Source organism: Chinchilla lanigera, unplaced genomic scaffold (assembly GCF_000276665.1).
Source record: "Chinchilla lanigera isolate Chin_1 unplaced genomic scaffold, ChiLan1.0 scaffold00018, whole genome shotgun sequence".
Taxonomy (NCBI): domain Eukaryota; kingdom Metazoa; phylum Chordata; class Mammalia; order Rodentia; family Chinchillidae; genus Chinchilla; species Chinchilla lanigera.
This window is the reverse complement of record NW_004955419.1, coordinates 24,498,690-24,523,354: the sequence shown is the minus strand read 5'-3', so window position 1 is coordinate 24,523,354 and position 24,665 is coordinate 24,498,690. Positions and strand designations below refer to the sequence as shown.

Sequence of the window (24,665 nt, the reverse complement as noted above, 5' to 3'; positions counted from 1 at the left end):
CTGAGCTCTGTCCAGAATCTTCCATACAGAATAGGCTAAGGCACTCCAGCTGTACTTTTTTACCAAGCATCTCCAAAACCTTTCCAATCTTCCCACAAGCCATTTCCAAAGGCTCATAAACCACATGATCAGCTATAGTCACAGCAATGATCCCACTCCTGGTTCCAAGTTTTGTTTTAGTTACTTTTCTCTGATCACTTGTACAAAATATCCAACATCCAAAGTTGAAGAGGTAAAGATTTATTTAGCTCACTGTTTGTGGAGGTTTCTGTCCCTAATCAGCTGGCTCCAAGGCAAGGTGACATAGCAGAGGGGCAACAGTTCATAGCAGCAGAAGATGCAAAAGCAACAGGAGAAAAAAAAGGAGAAGAAAGCCTCTTTTCCTCCCTTATATTGTATGCAAGCTATCCACCCTAGGGTGAGTGAAGCACTCACACTACAAATCCAGCACTAGACAATGAACCAATCACAAACTCAAGATTCAGCCACCTCCACAAAGCCCACCCTCAATGAGTGCATGATGTTTTGGTGGGACATCCAGACACAAACCATAACAGACCCCTTGTGTATTTTGAATATTAATTTTCTGTCAGAAGAGTAGCTGGAAAATGTGTTCTCTCATCCATTAGGCTCTCTCTTCACTCTGTTATGTCCTTTACTATGAAGAGTTTGCTAATTTGATTTACTCTTAATTTGATCTGTTCATGTTCTTGACAGTGTTCTGACAGGAATTAAATTAAGTGTTCTTGACAGGACAGGAATGTTTCAAATAAGCAATAAAATATATTCATAATTCTTAAAATTATTACAAATCTATTCATTGGTTTATCACTGGCTATATTGTTAAAACTAAGATTCTTAAATAATTTCTGTACCCTTGACAGTAATTTATAAGCAAATAAATTCTTTGGTTCATTAGTTTCTTATTTTAAATTGGAAAAATTTATTTTGCAGAAGTTGTAGAAATTGAAATTATCAATACATTTCTCAAAATAGTACTTAGATTCAAAAAAAATCATGAATTTACACATTATGATCAAAAACATACATTAAAATGATGTGTAAATGGTAACTTATTATTGTAGAAATTATTCAATGTAATCATGTAAATTTCTATCAACATTATAGATTTCAATCTATATAAGGCGATATCAATATCACTTCACCCCTATTTCTCTAAACATACAAATACAAAAATTTAAGGTTAATATAAATATGTTGATATATAAAGTGTTCTTCAATTGCTAATTATAACTTTTTCAAATGTCTCACTAGTCCTGAATACTTCTATAGTTACAATTTTGAATAAAAATAAAAATGTAAAAGAATTAAAGAGAATAATAAGTAATAAAAAACATTAGAAATGATACAGAGCTTCATTAAATAAGATGGTAGGAATTCAACAATGTTCCCATCATCTTGTTTTGAAATCCTGTATCATTTTTAAATTGTTTTTGTGTTTTTTGTCTTCATTGTTGTTATTTTGTTATTGTTTTCTCTGTTTAAAATTTTTAAAAATGAAAATGTATACACAATCCTATTGATAGCTACATTTTGGGCTGGGGATCTAGCTCAATGGCAGAAGCACCTGCTTGGCAAGTGCAAAGTCCTGAGTTCAATTCTCGGCACCAAAAAAAAAAAAAAAAAACCCAAGTAGCTACATTTTGTTATCCAAAAATCTGTTGCATTTATAAATATTAGTAATGTTGATAAAGCAATTAACAAATATTCTCAGTTTAAAAAATTTCTGTAAAGTATAAATTTAGGGATATATACCAGGCGAAACAATATCATACCCTATAGGTAAAAATATTTTAAAGCCCCAAACAAAACCAAAAATAGTTATATCCATTACGAAAAGTATTTTATAACATGGTATTGGAGGTAATAGACATTGCATTTGCATCATTATTATAGGCAATGCAGGTGTTCTGCTTGACCACCAAGTGTGTGAAATGTAATCACTTCTATGAGTGAGATAGGAGGGAGTCTATTAGTTCCACTCTAATCAAGTGAGATTTTCTCCTCTAAACACACAATATCAGAAGAGAGATTCAAGGAAAAGTTTAGGTAAATACAACTGCAGTGTTCTCCTGTAAGTTTTATTACTATACTTCTCATTGGTTTACCATTATACCTACAAAATGAACCAAAGTCTACTTCTACTAGTTCTTCTTCACCTTGATTATACATTAACCCTCTTATACTTCTATCTCCTGAAACTATTTACTCTCTGGTACTTTCAGAAATATTTATCAGCCCCGAATCTAGAAATACACAATCTCCACCATTTTGGCTATGTTCCTGATGCAATTTTATGAATCTCAGATTGTTCTTCTTACATTGCTGAGAATACAAGCATTTTACACAGGTTTACAATAATTTTAAATTATTAGCAGTTATTGAAATATAGATTGTGGATGGATATAATGATCTTACATTCACATGAGCAGCCAGATTGCCTTAATAAAAAAAATTCTTTACACAGCTTTGGATTTCAATAAACAATGAAGCAACCATGAACTATTAGGAAATATTAGGGACCTAACTGTATTTAATTTCAATTTTAGGTCAGAGGGCAGCATCTAATTCTGCTGGACTTTTTTGTTAGCAATTTTTCCTTTGGTAGTTGCTATCATTGAGAGTTGTAATGATGGTGGAAATTTTAGGGCTTCTATGGGTGTATGTTTACTTATCAATTATAGGACTCTCAGGGGATGATATTTCACTCAGTGGAAATCAAGACATTATCATTCTTGTTTATCTTGATTTTTTTTGCAATAACTTCCTTTTTACAGTAACAGAACAAAGTCATTCTTCCATGAAAACCAAGAGAAGGTGCAGGAAACAAATTTACTTCTCCACTTCATAGTTATACCCATTCTTCTCATAATTGACTGGTCGTCCCTGGAATGAGGTGCTTTCTGAGAAATTTCTGGATCTCCTTCCAAGCATGTTCTTGTGCGGCTGCATGTGGGATAACTTCTCCTCCCCAGTGAATGGTTGGCACCACAAAAGGGATCCTGGAGGCACAACACAGTGGAGAATAGGGGGGTTCTATCAGGTGGCCAGCCCCAGGGTAAGACAGTAAGGTCCAGTTGTTCTTCCCATTTCTCCGCAGCTGTTCAGTGGCTTGTGCAGCATGTACTTTGCTGTTGAGATTCTTATCTTCCTCTCCCACAATGAAGAGGAAATGTCCCTGGGCCTTTTCAATAGGAAGGAAAGACTGGCTAATCCCAATTTCACTTTTTGTATACATGTGATAGAACTCTGCAAATCCCAAGGCATTGATGGATTTATACTCTATAGAGAAAATTGCAGGCTGAATGATCTGACCATGGTATATGTGTGGGTTACCAATAATAAAATTAGGCCCATTAATAAGCACTGTTGCTGTGATTTGTTTTAGATGAATTGCCATAGACAGTCCAATCTCTGCTCCTTTAGATGTGGAGACTATCCCAAGACCTGTGCCAAAGACCTGGAAATAAGGAATATGAGATGTTATTCTGTCCTTCAATTGGAAAAACCACAGGATCAGGCAATAAAAGAACTTCAATGAACAATGCAAACAAAGCATATAGCCCATGCCTATTTGCTCTTATATTTCATGTCTAGAACTGCAGAACATAAAACATACATACAAAAGAATTACTCTTTCAAAAATGTATCAGTCTTCACTAACTAAATAATATGGATTCACCATTTTGACTGATTCTCAGTTTAATATACTAATGAAAGTGTCATGTTACTAGTCACCCATTTGGACAGTAGATAGCTCCCCTTGGATTATGGCTTCAGAGGTCTCTTAGTACCTGAACGACTGAGCAATGGGAAATGAATCCTAGATAATCAATTCACTAGGTATCCCTTCTCCAGCAAAGGGTATAAAGGATCTCTTCCAAAGTGAATGTTTTATAATTTTGCAACCTTGATGCTTTGAAGGGTAGGGCCTTCCTGAATCCTGAGATGCCATCAATCTACTTTTGTATTATCCTAATGCCAAATACTTGGCTTCTTCTTACAGCTAATCTTTCCAACATAGTATTCTCTTTTGCCTCAGTTTTTTAGATGACTCTTTTGTAATGAAACTTCAAACTTTTAACAGCTGGAGTTTTTCTCCTTTCACTGGAGATATGGCTAAACACAGCTAGCAAGACTTGTGCCAAAGGGTGAACACTGGGCTGTTTGGAAATTTCCTGCAGCAGATTATTTAGTCCACTGACTTTAATCTTGATCTCTTAAAATGTCACAGGACACAGGCAAATAAAGACAAATTATCTGCCAGTGTGTAGCTTACATGTACTTTAGCTTAACTGCCAATAGAGTCCTTGTTTTCAACTGAAATCTTCTAAGCTTGGTCTTTACTACATGCATTCCAAATAATATTCTAGTCTTCTAAAATCTAACTAGAATCCTCCATACATTTCAGCCCACAGCCTTCTCGATTGTCTCTAACCCCCTTTATGAAAACTTTTCAAATTCCTCCCATAAACCAGTACCATAAGGTAAGATTTAGTCACAGGGATGATTCCCATTCTCTGTTACCAATTTGTTATTAGTCACTGCCCCATCACTGGAAAAGATTTCTGTCATCTACAAGTTAAAGGAGAAGAGGTTTCTTTTGACTTTTAGTTTCAGTTCACAGTCATCTGAATCGAAGGCAGAAATGATATGCTGAAGGGCATGAAGGAGGAAAGATGCTCAAGCCACATCATTATGGAAGAAGATAGCAAAGGGTGGAGTTACTGAGAAGAATAATCTTTCCTGGTCTGCTTCTAGTGACCTAACTCCAACTAGGTCTCATCTCCTAAGAACACATTCAACTACTGAATTCATCAGTGGATGAATACGTTGATGAGTATGGTGCCTCTGTAATCTAATCACTCTCCAAAAGGCTCACCTCTAAAACCATGAGACTTTTAAGAGCCATCCTAGATTTAAACTATGACATCATCAATGTAGTAAGGAAATTAAGTAAAATTCATGTAGTATTGTGACTCATATGAATCTAGTTATAATAGATCAGTAAACTCTACTGCATAAGTTCTGACCTCTATAGATGGTCAAATGAATGGACGTCAAGTAGGAAGATGTTGAGAATGGAGGTAAAAGCCATATAGAATTTTGCAAAAGTCTCTAGACTTGATTTTTTTTCTTTAACAGGCCAGCCCAGCTTCCTTTTCATTGTCGATGATCAGATAAATATTTTAGATCACCCACTTTGTCCCAAAAACCGGGACACTCAAAGAGGTAAGTCACAATTTCATATCATCAAGAAATTCCCTTCCAAGTGACAAGATAGGAGAAAATAACCACAAAATCCAGAAGATTGGATTATTATCAGTTCTATGATAGAAGTGTGCATGAGGACAAATTTTCCAACCCAGAGTGTAAAGAATAAATGCACCATGAAACAAACAGTCGCAGAACTATGAATTGAGTCTTCATATAAAAAATAATTCACAAAGAATTCTATGCTATTCTGATCATATTAGACACTATTAGACGCCTATACAATAACCATTTTCTACAATTTGAAGCCTGAAATGTAGACTTTGTGAGGCAATTGCGTTTTGTTGCATACTTTGGGGCTCTATTATAAGGCCAGTATATTCTACCAGAGATAAGATACAAGAAATAAAGATAGAAAAAAGACAAAAAAATCATAATTTTAAGATTATGATTTTTTAAAAAATTTCAATTTGAGGCACAAATGTTACTCAAAAATTTTCTTCTTTCAGAAAACAGACTCCAAAAAATTCCCTCAGGCTTTTGAAATTACAATAACTCCATAAACTGGACTCTGGGTCTATGCTTTTATCCTGAAAATTATGCCTCCTCCCACACTTCCATCCTCAAGAAAGCACACTATTAAACATGTGTATATATCAGTTTCAAACACATGTAAATAATTTACACTCCAGTAGCCAAGCCAGTTTGGTAACCAGTAAGACAGTAGGAATACACACCATATATCCTGCATCCTGACAACACTTCAAGACCATATACATCTCCTTCCATAGGCCATAATGCACCTCTGTCTTGAGGACCCACAGTGAACTCTCTCTGAATGTATGTTTTTAAAATTCTGCCTAATAAACCTCTTTATGCCTCTCATCGATGCACCTGGAAATTCCTTTTCTGTGAAGGAAGTCAGAAAACCTTCAATTTCTCTGTGGGTCGGGCGAATTGATATTCTCATATCTTCATTGGAAGACTTCCTTGGACACTACCCGTGACATCCCTAAGAGTGCATAATGACACAAAATTATGAAGAAAAAACCTGTGTTGTTGATCAATCTTTTCATCCTAGGATGCTGGCATGATGATTAAATACCTGGCACTGCCATAGCCATCTTATGACCTAGAGCGAAGGATCATAAAATGTAGAAATTTCAATTGTCTCCTTGATCAAAAACTCCATCCTCTAGCTCTGTTAGATGACACATAAAATACCTTATGTTTATGTCTTTTAAACTACTGTCAACCACATTCCTGGGAAAGATAACCAACTTTCACAATGGACTCACCATGTGAGGAACAAGGGCAAAAATTGAGGCAACACACAGCAATGCACTTAGTGAATCACAGGTAGTTCTTCATCGCTGAATTTGAAGTGTAAGGTGGGATACAATAAAATATGGTTAGAAAACAAAGTAGCAACATGAAAATGGGTACTTTTGAAAGCAGGGCAAGCAGCTTTGACTATTTTCCTAACTGAAGAGCACCATTAAGACACCCTTGAAGGCTGGACATAGTGTCTAATAGGCTAGCAAACTTCAATTTTACCTGTAGTAAATGGGGAGAACTTGTGCAAGTGAACAAAACAATTGTGCTCTAAATCACCAATCTTACAACTTCACTTGAAAAAACTGGAGACAGACAAATTAGAGCTTGATGCAGTATAGCCCAGAATTGATGTTGTCTTGATGGGAAGAGGGGAGCACTAGTGGATGTGAACAGGAAACATGTGCATGAGTTGTCAGTGAGTGCAGAATGTGCAGTTCCCAGTCACTAGTTAGGCATGAGAGAGGAAAGAAGAAGAATTTAAATATGTCTCTTGTTTCTGGCACAAAATTCATTTAACACTAATTATCTTTGTTCCCTGGACGCTTGCAAGGTCAGGGTTTCAGACGCAAACATCTTTTTTCTAAAGTCTTAATTTATTTTCCATAGTTTTCTTCATTTATCTCCTACTCTTTCAAAGCATTTGATCAACTAACCTTTGGGGCTTATTTTCCTGCTGTTTAAAAACACATGAATGAATGTACGCATGTCTAGCTAACAAAAATGTGAGAAATAATTTAAGGGGAGCAAAACTAAACAAAAGGAATGGATCATACATACCCTCTATTTTTACCATGCATCTTACAAGTCATGCCTTGAGTCAATTAAGTTTTTTAAAGTTTTGAAGCTCTGCATTTTAAAATTTTGAGTTTTAATTGACAATGATTACATATACTTATAAGTACAATGTGATGTTTTGATACAAATATATGTTGTAGATTAGCAAATACAACTAATTACCATATTTATCACTTCATAAAATCTATTTTCTTTGTGATGAGAACATTTAACCTCTAGTCTTTCAACCATTTTGAAAGAAATGATGTATCATGATTAACGATAGTCTCCATGCTCTAAAACACAAGACCTTCCTCCTGTCTTACTAAAGCCTTATACACTTTGACTAACATTTCCCTTTTCTGAAACCCACCTCTGTCTCAAAATTCTATGCCCTCATATAAAAACTAGTCATGGTTATAGCAAGGAAACATAGAAACACAGTGTCCTTGGCCATGAAAGATCAAGTAAAACTATTAGATTAAGGAACAAAAACTGGTTACCATATTATGTGCAGATTTTGTATAATTTATTTCAGATCTTTGGAAGAAAGGTAAATCTTCTTCTAACTTCTGCTACCAAATTTGAGATCAAGGAATGTAAAGCTGATAGAAGTCACTTAAAATCAGTAAGTGGAGAAATATGACCTACAGTGAAGTGAGTGAGCTCTGGTCAATCATCCAGCAGCAAAGACTGTGTGAAGCAGGATGGAAATACTCAGAAGCTGAGGAAGAAAGCTGGTTAATCCCTAACTAGCTTACTATGCGACCTTGCAACAGCACTGATGGATTAGCCATGGAAAAAAGCACCAAACTGAAATGAAAAACAGAATCATATAACCTCCCCATTTCTCATCCAAAAAGACCACCGTAATGGTAACAGAGCCTATCTAATAATGCAGGGACATTCACATTATATGCATTCAAAATAGACATTTAAAGATTTAGTGTATCAGTAGATTATAAGTGCTGTTTATCTTATTGAAATCCTCACTATATGTCTCTTATTCTTATAAAAAAATTTTACTACTTAGATTATTTTACTAAATTTAAAAAAATGAAAAATTAACAAGGAATAATATCACTAAAGCTATGTGTAGTGGATTGATAACTGGTGGTCAACTGATAACCCCCAGCTGAACTGAGTAAGTATGGTGCTGAGTATGGGAGGCCCACCTGAGGACTGTTGCCAGCAGCATAAGAGGCAGAACTGGAGAAGGAAAAGAAAGGCTGTTGGGAACTGAGAGAAGCTGCTGGGAGCTGGTAGAACCTGTAAGAAGCTGTTGGTCCTTTTGGAGGAGCTCATCATGCTGGCTTTCCGGATGAACTTGACTGTTTTCATCCTCCGAGGAGCTCGGGACCTTGCTGGCACTGAGAATGGCTTTGGTTCACTTTAGGGAAACTCTGGTCCTCACTTTGAGCATCACTTCCTGGCTCTGGAGGGGAAGATGGTGCACTGCTGGTTTCCTGGAGAAGCTTGCTATGTTGCCTTTCCTGATGGGAACTCAGCCGTCTTGATCATTGGAGGAGCTCAGGACCTCACTGTTGCTGAAGATGCCTGTAGTACCCTTCAGGGGTGCTCTGGTTCTTCTGAGTTTCACTTCCTGGCTCCAGTGCAGATCCCTCAGCCTGCTAGCACAGGTCCTTCATCCTGTTGGCACAGACTTCCTAGGTTTTGCCACTGACCTTTGGGCCTTCCCAGCACAGATCTGTGAAACAGTCCTACATGAGACACTGTCGTGGGCTCTAGGCCTCCAGTTGGATTCGTGGGAGGCATTGTTATGAGCTCTAGGTCTTAAGCTGGACACATGCAGGACATTTCTATGGGATCCAGGCCTTCAGCTGGATTCCTTGGTCTTAGTATGTGGACAGATTTTCTGCACTCTTTTGTATATCATTCTTTGGGTGACTATTATAATCATATAAAATATGTTCCCAAATTATATAGTTTCACCTTGCACAATAATCCCCAAACCAACACATTATGATAACAATGATGCACATATTTTAAGATTTATCAAATGTACATAAGTAGGCAATTATTACTGTATTAAGTACTGTTATGTAAGTCAAGATTCAGACCCATTCTACAATGAAATGCATTCTCTCCCTGATTAAATATGGTGATGAAAAGATAATGATGATGATAGTGATGTTGATGATAATAGTGATGATAAATTTTTACCAGTGTTTAATGTTTAGAATAATCAAGTACTATTCTAATCTTTTTGTGTATATAATCCCTTCAAGTATCACTATAACATTATGTAATAGTTACATACAATACTATGTACACCATGAAGAAACACTAAAGGTGATAAGGTATAGTCTAGTTAACTGCCCAAATTCCCTCAACCACATGAGATGAAGCCAGAAATACACCTCTTTCTTGTTGGAATTCAAAGTAAATGATCTTGTTATCGTGTGGTCACAGGCTTGCTTCTTTTGCATTTGTTTTAGTGAGTAAAAGATACTGGGTAAAAAATAAGTAATAAAGCAAATGAGGATATATAATAGAACTTCAAAGATACCTGAAGTTACAGAATATTATGGTTGTTTAAAACTAGGAATAAAGTCATAGAGAAAATGAAATTACCTTAGGATGGCTCAGGAGAAAGTTTACAGCTTCCTCAAAATAGTCTAACTCCACTTTCTCCAGTATGGTAGGCAGATCATCATAGGCCAAATAGGCCAAGGCCAAGGAGACAAAGCCATGACTGGCTAGCAAACTGGCCCGGAATTCAAGCAGTCCACCGGTACCACCAAACAAATCAATTACCCCTGGGAAAGGGCCCTCTCCTGAAAAAGAACAATACAAAATGGACAGCGTATGAAGTGATGGTGAGGAAAACTTAGTAAGAATGTGAATCCTAGGAAAAAGTGCATTAGATATGTGGAATTAATGCAAAATTGTCAAACAGAATCTCAAACCTTAGGCAGAACTAAGGCCTCATAAATATATGAGAAGCAGAGCATCCAAAAGCTTTGGAGGAAACCAGGTACTAGCATGTTAAACCCTGCAGCCATGAAAAGTGGGGTTCACCTTTATAATCTTATATTAAAGAATATCATAAAAATGGAGTGAAGGCTTCTAATCTATAAAAGGTACAAAAATAGTGTTCAGGATATCTATAAGGACCCCCAAAAAATATGCAACATTTCATTTATATATTCATATATATATATATATGAATATATATTAATATATGGATCTTACTGATGAAAAGTGCCATGATTTTGATTTTGAATGGCCCATCAAGGCCTATGTGTTAAAGGTTTGAACCCTAGGTGATATCGGGAGGTGCTGGAACATTTAAGGAGTGGGACTTCATGTGAGTCTCCAGATCACTCTGGCGGTACCCTCAAAGGGGATAGTGTCACTCCAGCCCATTACTTTTCTTTTGTCTTCCTTTATGACCATGAGGTGAGATTTGCTTCACCAAACAGTCCTGCAATGATGTATTGCTTTTCCCAAAGCAAAAGGGCCAAGTAAGTAATGATGGACTAAAACCCTGAAAACTGTGACCCAAAATAAACCTTTTCTCTTTATAAAATGATTATCTCAGGCATTTATTATATAATGAAGAGATGACTGATGTAAGATGTGGTTCAATAGATTTAACTTGGTTCTCAAAGAAGATAACGGCTCAATTATTTTTTGATGATGACTTTGGCTAAGACACTGATAAAATGCCACTCTGTTACACTCGTATGACTATGCACTGATGAAATTCTCCTTGTAAGTAGAGGCAAATATTGAGTCCTTTTATCCAAGAATACTTTTCATTCTTTGAGGTATAACACATAGTAAAAAGCAGGGATGGGCTAAGTATTACTCTACAGTCACCTTTTTGCAGGCAACTTATTTCCAAAATAAAGCAGAATCCATAGACTAAAATAAATATACAGTGAACTTACTGAGAGTATTCTGCTATATATGACTTCACTAAGGAAGACTGACCTCATCCAGGTTTAACAGAAAGGCTTAATTTTTAATGACTATAGTGAACTTTTTAAGAAGTACTCTATTAAATAAAATGAAAAGTACAATAGTTATTGCAAAAGGGAAAGAAACTTCTCAATAAGAAAGAACAATTGGGATGAGAGAAGGAGAAAAGAAAGAAAGAAAGGAGGAAAAATATATATACTCAAGATAGCTAAAATAATCGTGCTATTCATTTCTATTGGTTTATTGAAAGGGACAGTTAATACTTATTAGTTTGATCAATCTTGCATTCCTATATCTGGTAATCTGAGCAACTATTTTGAAGATAGCAATAATTAATAAGTAATAGAATTTCCAGAATGGAAGTAGTAGGAAGGAAATCATGAAACAAAGGAAGAACAGAGCATCTTCCAGAATTAAATTAAAGATGAGACTTCCAGTTAGAGGCTGCCTAAATACTAATCTTATATATTTAGACATAATGTTATAAAATTTTCTCATTAAATATCCTGACAGTTTCCAAAGGGAAACATTCTAAATTGGTGTCAGACGTCCCATAAGTCTGACACCAATTTTCTTTTGTCTTCCTTTATGACCATGAGGTGAGCAGATTTGCTCCACCAAACAGTCCTGCAATGATGTTGCTTTCCCAAAGCAAAAAACAATAACCATTGTTGATTTCCTATCATCTTGTTTTGAAACTCTGTATTGTTTTATACTTTTTGTGTTATTTTGTTTTTATTATTTGCTCTTTAAAATAAAAAAATAAAAAGTCCTCCACTGACCTTCAGAAAACAAGAAATGATATGATACTTAATATATCTTTTTTCAAAAATAGCATTTGAGTAAATGAATAAGGATGTGTTTTATGTCTTCTGATTGACAGAAAAGGAATATACATTTAAGATTGTGGATCCTTATCTAGAAAAAATGATATATATGAGAAATATTTTGATACCTGATTCAATCTCTTTTTGACCCCACACAACACTTTCATTTGACCCACAAAACAAACACCTAAAACAAGTGACCCAGCTTATGCAACGTGCTAAACGGTTCACAAAATGCATACACTGAACCAGAATATCATCCCAACCTGGAAGGCCTACACCAATATACACATGCTTAGCAGAGCAAGGCATAAAGGAACTGCTTTTGTGCTACTTCTTTTGGGTCCCTACTAACCAGAATGTGGTCTATACGCTAATTACTAGGTGTAAAATTTTAGTTTCATCCAAAGAAATGCATCAGTAATGATGAATTTTGAATGGCAAGTTGTTATTCCTCCTACTTCTATAACTTTATGTTGCCAAAAACCATCCTTAATATTTGAAGGGTCTTCAATCCACTTCAGTTCTACAAGTGAATTGTTATATATTAATATAGATAAATAATAGAGATAGACATTGGTCTGAGGAAGGGGAATTCAGACAGATCTGAAATCTGAACCTTCTGACATCTTCTGCGAAATTCTCTTTCCTTCACTTATGCTCATGATGCACTCTGGTCAATAAATATTTTAAATCATTTAGTTGTATTTGGCAGTCACTTCCAGAAAAAATGAGTTGTTCTGGAAGTAATTACCATTAGTGAGCATGCCTAGTTACCTTATGTGTGGAATATTCTCTAAACAGGCAATATTTACCTAGAAATAAAGTGTTTATGAGGTTTTATTTGCAAACATGCAGTCGATCATATCACCAGCTTTTCCTGACAGCAATGCAGTAGTACATACTTAAATGAAAATTCCTGGTTTCCATGAGATTGAGATGATAGTTTTCAGATAGACAGATGCTAGTGCAGACAAACTTAACACGGCTCCAAGGCTTTGGATATCACATAATGTAGGGACTCAATGAACTGTATATAATTAGTGTTACACAAGCTCCCAAATTATTATACAATTTGCATTAGAGCAGAATATTACAATGTGCTTGTTCTGATTCAAATGAAACTTCACTCTAAGAAAGGAAAATTGGGGATAGGCATTGGGCACATTCAAGATAAATTTCTAGAGCTGTGAGTCATTTCGAGGAGAGAAACACAGGACAACAGTAAGCAGAGTCATTCTCCTCACCTGGAGGGAGAAAGAGGGCTCCCCGGAGGCGGCCTTCCCTCACCGGGATCCGCGTGACACCAGGTGCCACGTACCACCTTTCCACGGTCAGGCTGGCCATTGGAGCACGGGCAGATTCATATTGTACTGGGAAATATGGCTCAAAGAGTTGTAATTGGACCTGGAACGGACTATTCATCACATCTCTTTTCATCAGTCTCGTTAACAGTTTTTCAGGTTTCAAGGACCAGAAGAGCCCCATGGGGTGGACTCCCACATAGTCACCTCCAAGCGCAGCATCACGCTCCAAATCGACCTCACCAGCTTCATTGGCCTTATAGTAGGCCTCAGAACGAAACAGGGACTGCTTTTCATCTGTCAGTGATGCCTGAAGACACACCACCTGGAAAGGACTCAGGCCTGTGACTCGGATCTGCACGGGCTCATCAACAAGCGCGCTCAGAGGAGTAGCTGTCAACTGAACCATGTTTGCAGTGTAGCACCTTGAGTGAGTTTTCAGGAACCTCTTCAGTAAAACCTAAGAATAGGGGGGAAAAAAAAGGAGTAATGGAATAGGTAATGATGAGTTAACGAATTGCAAAATGTTCCAGGAGTAAGACCTCTTAGGATTCAGTTATGGTGATTTGGCAAATATACCATTGTCATCTACTAGTGCAAGATGCCTAGCTACTCTCAACAAATTTTTAGAATGCAGAAAATAAGTCACTGAGGTTCACAGCAAGCAAACAGGATTGAGGAAGTAGCAGTCCAAATGTACCAGAATCATGTCAATACATCAAGAACAACAGAATATCTGCTATGTGGGACTGGAGAAATCAGATATAATGGAGGAGAAGAAAGAGATGTGGGATCAAGAACAATGTACTTTAATGTACATCTCTCTATATAGAACATTTGATGCTCCTGCTAATCATGTGATAAGTTTGGCTAAGGGTTTGTCTATTTTATTTAATCTTTCAAAGAACCAAATTTATATTTTTCTAAATATTAGTCTTCTATTTGAGGAGTAGCTGGCAAAATTTTTTCCCATTCTCTAGACTATCTCTTCACTCTGGTGGTGGTTTCTTTTTCTGTGCAGAAGCTTTCTAATTTGATCTGATCTCCTTCATTGATTTGTATTTAGGACTGGCCTGGCTGAAAGCAAAAAGTACAAACTGAGAAGACCTGCAGGTAGACAGACTTGCTGAACTGTTTACAGCTTCATTCTTAAATAGGGAAAGCCACAGGATGACAACTTTTCTCATGCCTCTCTGCAAACTCAGATTTATATCTATTTGTTTGGTTTTTTCTTCTGCTTTTGTTTGAACTCACTATATTGCAAGAGTGCCAAGAATAAAAATGAAATCAAATCCACAAGTGACAAACCACTTAGAAGAAACAGAATATTCTCTGTTAGGAATATTCTGTCTCCTAAAGATTGTCTGTCAATTGTTATAAAGTATACAGAAAGAAATTGAAGAAGAAAACAATAAAGAAATATCAACAGAAAACTTTACATATTTTTATTAGAGCATATTTTCATTACATATTGTTGTATTAATTGTGGGTAGTTGATATACAAATAACACATTTTAATTTTTATATGCTTTTCCTCTCTTCTCCCTCCCTCCTCCTCCCATCTTCAGATCCCTTTCCCATTGGCCAACAAACTACCTTCCTCTTTCCTACTGTCTATCTCTTATTCTGGTCTTTGCAGTTTTCATATAAGACAAACCAGGTGATGTTGAAGCTTATTTTTTTTTCCAGTACCAGGAATTGAACTCACAACCTTGTGCTTGCCAGGCAGGTGCTGTGCTGCTGAGCTAAATCCCCAGCCCCGATATTGAAGCTTGTATGTCTGATTTATTCCACTTAAAATTATGGTCTCGAGAAGCACTCATTTAGCAGGGCATGGTGGTGCACACCTGTAATCCCAGCACTCGGGAGGCTGAGGCAGGAGGATCTTTGTGAGTTTGGGATCATCCTGGGCTACAAAGTGAGCTTAAGGCCAGCCTGAACTACATAGTGAAACCCTACCCCCCCAAAAAAGAAGCATTCATTTTCCTACAAATGATTCAAATTTATCTTTCTTTATGTCAGAGTAGTACTTTATTGTATATAAATACTTTTTATCATCTTTCTTAACAAGTATTTATTAATATTTTTTATGAATTCAATACTTTCTATCAATTCACACTTTTTAGCCAATTTTATCAATGCTCAAGAAGCATTCACTTTCTTATAAATGATTCAAATTTTCTTTATGTCAGAGTAGTATTTTATTGTGTATAAGTACTTTTTATTAGTCAGTTCATCTGCTGATAGACATATATTCCATATAGGCTACTTCCAAGATTCAGCTGTTATGAGTTGTACTGTTATAAACATGGATATGCATGTATCACTGTAATATGATGTCTTTAAGTCTTATAGGTAAATACTTAGAATATGAATATGAAGGTCAAGAGGAATTTCTAATTTTAGGTTTTTGAGAAATTTCCATACTTATTTCTATAATGGTTGTACTATTTTATAGTCCCATCAACAATGTAGAAGGGTCCCTTTTTTCCCACAGCTCTGCCCGCATTTGTTATTATGATTGCTGGATGATAGTCATTCTTTCTGGACTAAGATGGAATCTAATATTGTTTCTAATTGCATTTCTGCAATGAGCAAAAATGTTGAAATTTTTTTCATTTGCATTTCTTTTTTTGAAAAGATGTCTATTTATTTCTGTTGCCCAGCTTTCTTTTCTTTTTTTTCTGTTGCCTTTTTTTTGAGACAGGGTCTCGCTATGCAGTTCAGGCCTTGAACTCACTTTGTAGCTCAGGCTGGTCTTGAACTCACAACGATTCTCTTGCCTCACCCTCTGCAGTGCTGGGATTACAGGCGTGCACCACCATGTCCGGCTCCCAGTTTTCACTGGGTCTTTCAGTTTGGACTTTTAATGAATGCACAGAGGCCTGCTTGATTGATTAGAATTCTGAACAACTCCAGGAACAAAGATTTTCTCCATTTTCTAATTCATTATTTGACTTCATCATGTTCTCAATGACAGTACATCAAAGCTGAGAGCAAAAATTTTTCTATACCAAGCTGAGATAAATCCATCTGATAAATTTTAGGCTTTCATACAAAGCAAGGTAGCTACCTTCCAAAGGAGGAGGGCAAAGGACCAAAGAATTGTCCCATGTTCAGGTGACACAAAGCATGATTAAAGAGCAAGGGAAATTATTTAGTGATCCTCCTGCCAGAGACTGTAAATCAGAATTTCCCACACTTTGAAAAGCTCAGAAATTGTCATAAAGCACAAAGATCAACTGGCAGTCCATTAATGCTGCTGCTGATAAAGGTCTAATCCCACAACCAAGAATATTAGAAGTCAGTTGTACACTGAATTAAAGCTGTGGCAAAGCATAGACCCAGCTCAATCACAGCTTGGAATGATTAGCCCCCAATGCCAACATTTTCATAACATTTTTATAGAAGTACACCATCTTCTGAAGGGAATTTTTTCAGTCACTGTTTATAAACAAAATATCCAGTATCAATTTTTAAAATTTCTGAGGCACAAGAGAAATAAAATATTTTGGCTTGTACTCTTAACAAGAAACAACCAGTAGAATAAAAGCAGAAGTAGCCAGTTCTTGGGATTATCATACAAGAAATGGAACGTAAAAGGCCAGGAAACACAAGGACAGCTCCATTCAGAGTACCCAAACTAAACAAATAAACAAAAGTATAAAAATGTAAAAGAGAAAGCACTTAAGGTATTGATGGGAGACACTGAAGGTGGAAATTGGTCATAGGTGGGAGGGCAGGACAGAGCCAGAGTGCCTCAAACAGTCAAGCTACCTCAGTCTTCAGAAAGACATCCTGCCTGGAAAATTACAGTCATTAGTCGCTAGGCAACATTAAACTAACTTTGCAAGAGTATAAAATAAATGCCCCTACTGTTGAAGTCAGTCCTCTTGCCTGTCAAGTAAGAGGTCACTCCACCTGACCCCAGCTATTGTCTCTTGTCTTTATTTTCCTCATACCCACAGCTGCCATTTCTCTCCAGTCTACAACAAGAGACCAACAAGGTTCTCTACAAGATATGTGGGACAGTATCAAACATATGTGTATTTGGAATTTTAAAGAGGAGAGAGAAAAGTACAGTGGAAATAGTTAAAAAAAAATTACTAAAACTGCCCCAAATTTGTTTAAAAACCTTATGCTAGAGCTATAAGAAACTAGATAAAACCAAGAAAATCATAATTACAGTACTATACTGAATCTAATAGTATAAGATTTCTATCTTATAAGTATAGTATAAATCTTATAGTATGAGATTTTTAGGTAACCAGAGAAAAGTAGAAATATTTTGTACAAATGAATGACTAATGCTAACATCTGTTTCCAAAACAGTGTAAGATAATAGGCAGAAAATGTTTACAGTGGTTAAATAAAAAAGCAAATCCCAAGCCACAAATCTCTAACATCTCTTATGTAACAAAAAGGACACTTCAAACATGAAGGGAAAATGAAGATATTACTATGAAAAAAATGGAAATTTTATGTTTGCAGTATACTATCACTTCAAGAAATGGTAACATATTTAAGGACAATTATACTAGATAGATGATGTGATCTCTTTTAGAAAAGATTAATAGCAACTAATTGTCATTTTGTAGATAAATGGAAAAAGCCCTTTGACCAAACTGTTATACTTATATACATATATTTAAATGAAATTAAAAGACTTGAATATTTAAAGTACAATAGTACACTGTGGGATTATAAGGTAGAAATAAAATGTGATAATAAAAGGGTGGGAATGAAGTAAATGAAATCATACAGTTGTAAGAGACTTAAATGACTCTTTTCAAGTAATACAAAATAACCTATTACTTAGGTAATTTTTGCATCACTGACAAAGTACCCAGCACCCAAAGTTAAAAGAGAAAAGTTTTATTATAGTGCACAGGTTGTAGAGGTTTCATTTCATACTTAACTGACTCCAAGGCAGGGTGACATGGCAGAGGGGCATCACAGAGAGAAAGAGTCCATGGTGGTCAAAAAGCAGCAAAGCAGCAAATCACAACATTAAGTCTCTTTCTATCTTTTATATTCTATCCAGGCTACACACTCTTTGCGTGGGTACGACTCACACACAGGTTGGCTTTTCCAATTATCCACACCCAGAACTATGCCAAACCCATCAGTGGACTAATTTAGTAACTACACCCTTAATCATAGCATCACACACTTAACCCTAGCATCACACATTCTAGATACAGCCACCTCTGAAAAGCCCCAGCTACAAAGCTTTGGGGGGACATGTAGACACAAGTCATAACATTCTGCCTCTGGCTCCCCCCAAAGACTCATGCACATCCTTTTATGTAAAAGTAATTTAGTCCATCTCTAAGAGTTTCCAAAGTCCTATCAGTTTCAGCACTGCTGAAAAGTTTAAGTATAAGATGTCTGAGATTTAAGCCAAAGCTTTAACTGAAAGCTCCTGTACAAATGAAAAGATAGTTAAACACTCTTAACATACAATGGCACAAGATAGAATTTCCTATTCCAAATAGAGGGAGAGAAAAGAATGGGACCAAAGCAAGTCTAAAAGTCTAGCATTAAGTTCTGTGTATCCAGGTCCAGCATCCAAGGCAATCTGTGATAAAATAACAGAAGATATTGGAAGAAAATGAATCACCATGGGGGCCAGCTCCTAGCCATGTGGGGGCCTGAGAGGCTGCATGGCAGCCATTGGGCCAGCCTCTAGCAGCTCAGGTGCCTGGAAGGTGGGTAGCTGGCACTTGGGAAGTTGTTTGGTGGTGCGCACTAGCGTCCGCTGGCCCTTAGGCCAACCACTGCTGCGCCATCAAGAAATATCATGGCACAGAGAAGCAATGACAAAATTGACATGCCATGCACCAGCCATGGAGGCTCACCTGAGGGCCTGTTTGAATCATCCTGACATGGAGAAACCCCTGGGAATACATACCACACAATGGGTCATTCTTGTCCCTATCATTGGGAACCTGAAAGGTCTAGTCAGTGGAGGAACAGTTGCTGAACAAGGACTCAGAGAACATGAAAATACAGACTGTGCCTGAAGACTCAGAGGTCTAGTTGACCAGGGTCACGAGAGCCATTTGGAAGCTGGAAACCAGGAGGACCTTGCACAATGCCTGGGGAGAACCCTGGAAACCATTCTTCCTCTGACAGTACAGGCGTGGTGGAGGAGTGCATGGAGCTCTGGAGAGGCCTTCACTGAGATTCCTGCTGCCTGTGCTGATGACTGGGGAAAGGACACTAAGTGGTTATGGGGTCCCAATGCGCTGGGAGGCTGGAGAAAGAAAAAGTTACAAAAAATGGCTTTTGCCCCAGATGATGCACTTGAGATGTTAGTAAGAATTGCCTCCTCAGTATTCTATAGCTGTGACAAGGAGGAGGCCAAGGAGAGAAAACAACGAGACTGAGGAAAACCAGCTGCTTTTGCTGCACCACTAAGAGAAACAGACCCTGAGTCTGATTCTTGGGGCCCCAAGAAGAACTTGACGACTACATTCATCTGCTACCACTGTTAAAAGCCAGGCCACCTCAAGAGGAACTGCCCTAAGAGGCTCCCTGGGCCATGCCCTGAATGCAAAGGTGATCACTGGAGATTGTTCTGCCCTCTGAAGCGGAGGGCTGAGCTGAGACCCATCCTACCAGTTAGTCCAACAGGAATGAGGGGGCCCGGGGCATACTCTGCCTTCTCCCTCTGGCCAGACTGTCATCTTCATGGAGGAGTGCCTGGTAATCATGACTAGAGAGGAAAAAGAAAACAGCCTGTTGCTAGACACAGGTGCAAGTCTCTTGGTCCTTCTTTTCAATCCTGGCCTTTCTTCCAGCTGTCACACCTCAGTGATAGGAGTCACTAATGAGGAGGTAATATGCTATTTTTCACAACCCTTAGGCTGTAACTACTTGTTAGATCTTTCTTGCATATCTCTGTCTTCCTGCAAAACCACTTTAAAGATACCACCATATATTACAGCAGCCATTGATATTTTCCTACTAATCTGTCCATAACTCTGTAACGTTTGTATTATTCCTATGCTATTTTGTAAATGGATATATGTTTATTACTATGTGTTTCCTACAGCAACCATTGAGAATAGTCCATGATTATTCAATTGGTTACTCATGTATAGCTCTATTTATTTTCTTTAGAAGATACCAAAGTATAATACAACCATTGATAATCTCCTACCACTTTTGTCTGTAACTCACTATTATTTGTTTGCTTTCCTGAGAAACTATCTTGTAGATAACAATATGTAAAACAACAACCATTGATAATTTCCTACCACGTTGTCTGTAATTTGGTAAGCCCCCCTATTACTATGTTATCCTTCTTTTACTCTTTAAAATGATAAAAAAAAAAAGTGAGTCACCATGGAGAAAACCCATGTTGATGAGTCTACTGATGTTGACAGGGCAATAATGCTAGTTTTTGTACAATAAAGTAAAACTTTGGATTGCAAATAGCTTGTTCCACCTGTTCTGCAAGATGAGCAAATATTTCTAAAAATTTAACAAGATAAATGAGCAATGTCTTGCAGTCCATGGCAGGAAGCAGTGAAGTCATAAGCCTGCTTTCCTTCTTTTCCCCTTATATTCCACCCAGGCTACATGTCTTTTCAGCGGTGCCTCCTACCCTCGGCATCCACCTCCTACACCCAGTATCCACACCCAGAGATATGCTAAACCTATCTGTGAACTAATTTAGTAATTGCACATCCTTAATCCATATTCATACACCCTAAGTCCAGCCAAAATTCCCACCTATGTGTACATGAGGATTTAGGAGGACATCTAGATTCAAGCCATAACACAAGCCCCAAAAGACACATCCCCTTATGAAAAATACATTTTATCCACCTCCAAGAGTTGACAAAGTCCTAACAGCTTCAGCGTTGCTGAAATGTCGAAGTTCAAAATCTCCTCTGAAATTTAAGTGTTACTCTTCACTGTGAGCCCCTGTACAAATAAAAGAAAGTTAAACACTCACAACATACAGTGGCACAAGATAATCATTCCCATTCTAAAAGACAGAAATAGGAGGATAGAGAGGGAATGAGACCAAATCAAGACAAAAACCCAACAGAGTGAACATTATGTCCGGTATTTCCATGTCGAGCCTCTTGCGGCAATCCATGGTAAGATGTGAACTCCAAAAGACTTTGGTGTGTTCCCCTCTCTGGCCCTGTCTGTGGTTGTAGATCTCATAACTTCTCTCTTGAGCCTGATTTCCTCATTCCATGCAGCTTTCTCTAGGCAATGCACATTCCGTGTTTCTCTAGCCTTCTAGAGGGTCTCCACTGCACCTTCAGCTTCACACTCACATCTTCACACTCTGCATTCTCAGGGCACACTGCTTAGCTTCCCAGATCTTCTTCTAAAATCTGGGTGGAAGTCTCCCTGATTCCACAAATCTTGCATTATGCCTATGCCTAAAACCAGTGTCACATTAATGACACCAAGGTGTGCACCAGCTGGAGCAAGAGCCAGGCCTCCTTATCTCTTTGTAATAGGAGCTGAGTGGCTGGGGTGCTGAGCACCAGGATACAAATCCTGTGGAAGACCTTCCCTAGGCTGCTAACACTTTGCAACACATTTCTTTGGGGGCTAAACAAAGTCTTTCACCTTTTTAATATTGAGGCTGCAAAGGCTGGTTCTGGTGATGTCCTCAAGTAATCTTTTCTATTCTTTTCCTTCTCAGCAACCAAGTTCTCCTCTTCTCTATCTTTGCAGCTCACAACTTTATCACAATTTCTTTCTGACCATACTCACAACATTTTGAATTATTCTGTGGGCACTCTGTTTGATTCTCAATTTAGATCTTGATAAAAGCCCCCCAAAATAGCCATGCCACCAACTCAACATTAGACTGTCTTGGAGTTTCTTCTGCAGGATTAACTAGTCTGCCATCTCAATCTCAAGCAAAATCTCTTGACATGAGCAAAATGCAGACAAACTTTCTACCAAGGCATAACACACATTAGTATCCCAACAACCATTGCAGTCCTTCCCAGCAGAAACCTCCTGAGCCTGACCTTTACTGGCAGCATTTCTATCAGCACTGTGTTCTTCTGAGATCTGAACAGAATGTCTCTTCAAGTACAATGCTCCTTTAAAGTATTCCAAGGCAGCTTCAGCTGGCATCTCCAAACTTTTCCAAACTCTTTCTGCAAGCCAGTTCCAAAGGCTCCTGTACCAAGTGGGCAGGTACAGTCAGAGCAACAACCACACTTCTCAGACCAAAGCCTATCTAATTTACTTTTCTCATTGTTAAAACAAAATAACCAACACCCGAAGTTAAGGGAGGGAAGGTTTATTGTATCTCAAAGTTAGTATGATAGGGCAAGAAAGAATCCATTTTCATTTTGTAACGCCATTTTAAAAGGTCACTTAAACTTTTTATGAACACACTCTTCACCACTCTCACTTAGCTAACCATAAAATCATAAGAGGAGAAACAAGTCTTTTATCTAAAAGAACCAATAGACAAAACAAACTGTGAGGAAGCTAAGATGAACTGCATCCTGCCTAATGAAACCTGGGAGATGTAAATCTTGTGACCTTTCGTTAGAAACCATCAGAATACGGTTACCATGGAACCCAAAAGGGTATTTGAACTAAAATCAAAGGTGAGATCAACACCAACATCTCCCTAGCATCTAGACAGGCTGTTGGTCACTGGCTGAATAAAGCATTTTTTGTTCCTTTACTTGGTCTCTTGGGTTCTTTCTTGTTGAACTATGCCCCAACAAATAGAAGTTTCAGTTCATATTGGGCTGGCCGCAGGCAGGGTGGCATGGCAGAGGGGCATTGTATAGAAGAAACAGTTTATGGAAACCAGAAGGCAGCAATCAGTCAAGTAGAAAAGCAGCAGCAGTAACACAGAAACTTCTCCCTATTATCCACTGCAGGCTATCCACTTTTGGTTGGTGCCATCCACAACCCAGGTTATATCTTCCCATTATCCACACCCAGCCCTATGCCAAACCAATCAGTGGACTAATTTAATAACCACATACCCTTAATTCCGGCTTTATACACTTAATCCTAGTATCACACAATCCCAATATCTCACGTTCTAGATCCAGCCACCTCAGAAAATCTCAGTCTATGACTTCATGAGGCTTTTGGAGGACATGTAGACACAACCCATAACAATTTACAAGTAGACTATATGAAATTTAAGAATCTCTAATGAGCTCATCTAGGTTGATTGGGAGAGAAATAGAGAGAGAGAGACAAAAAAAGAGAGAGAAAATAAACTAGAAAGTACTGAGGTGCTAGGTGACAGAGTAGGCAACTAAACTTCTGAGCTAGAAAAAGGGGGTAATTAAGCTATTTATCACATGCTCCAATGATATAATAAACGTCTAAATTGGATAAAGTACTCAGGCATCAGAAAAATGTCAGTGGTGTATCACAGATGCAAAGGTCTTCTCACTGTTGAGGCAGTCGAAAATAAAATGGTATGGCAGTCCACCCTCCGTGCGCCCAAGGCAGACAGGAGTTCCTCACTCAGAAGGCCAGCAAATTGCTCTCACTGGGGTTCACATGTGGGCCCTCTCTGCGCATGCCCAGAGCCCAATGAGGTACTGAAGCAGGTGCTCCGTTGCTGCTGACACCGCAGTTCAGGTTTGGGCCTTGCTTGCACAATGAACTCCTGGAGGTCACAGGCAAGGGCAGTCTGTGATTGCTGACAGTGTGGCCTGTGTCTGGCTTCTCTGTGGAGACACAGGATCAGGTGAGCTGCAAAACGCTGACAGCACAGTTCCCAGCCTAACACTACTGAGAGAACCAGGCACTTCCCATCTACATCCTAGGGGCAGAGTGGGCAACCCACGACTCTGCCAACATTACAGTCTGAGTCTCCACCCTCTGCATGCCTGGTGAAGACAGGAATTCCTCACTCAGAAGGCCAGTGAGATTACAGACTGTGTCTCTTCCCTCCGTGCACCCTCAGGCAGACAGGAGGTCCTCACTCACAAGCCCCAGGGACTGCTCTAGTTGGGGGGCATTTGTGGCCCCTCCCTGAGCACACCCTGTGCCCAGTGAGTGAGTGCTCCAAGAGCTGCTTATCCAGTGGTTTCACTCTGTGCTTTACTTGTGCCCAGAACCCCTAGGGGGGCAAAAGCATGGGCAGTCTGTGATTGCTGCCCATCGGCCTGCATCTGGTTCCTGTATGTGTCCTGAACTGACTGGAGACACAGAATCAGGTGGTTCACAAACTATCGACCCTGCAGTATGTGTCTGGGTTTTGCCT

General features: G+C 38.1%; 1 protein-coding gene across 2 annotated transcripts in view; it reads right to left on the bottom strand.

The window, feature by feature from the left end:
- Positions 1-1,626: 1,626 nt before the first annotated feature.
- Positions 1,627-24,665, bottom strand: part of Baat (bile acid CoA:amino acid N-acyltransferase) — a 52,516-nt gene continuing 29,477 nt past the window's right edge. For both annotated transcript variants that reach the window (XM_005382803.2, XM_005382802.2), the window contains exons 2-4: positions 13,370-13,886; positions 9,943-10,145; positions 1,627-3,481 (exon numbers count right to left, since the gene is read on the bottom strand). In XM_005382803.2, coding sequence (XP_005382860.1) covers positions 2,888-3,481; positions 9,943-10,145; positions 13,370-13,835 — 1,263 coding nt within the window. In that variant the 5' untranslated portion in view covers positions 13,836-13,886 and the 3' untranslated portion in view covers positions 1,627-2,887. The remainder of the gene's footprint in view (positions 3,482-9,942; positions 10,146-13,369; positions 13,887-24,665) is intronic.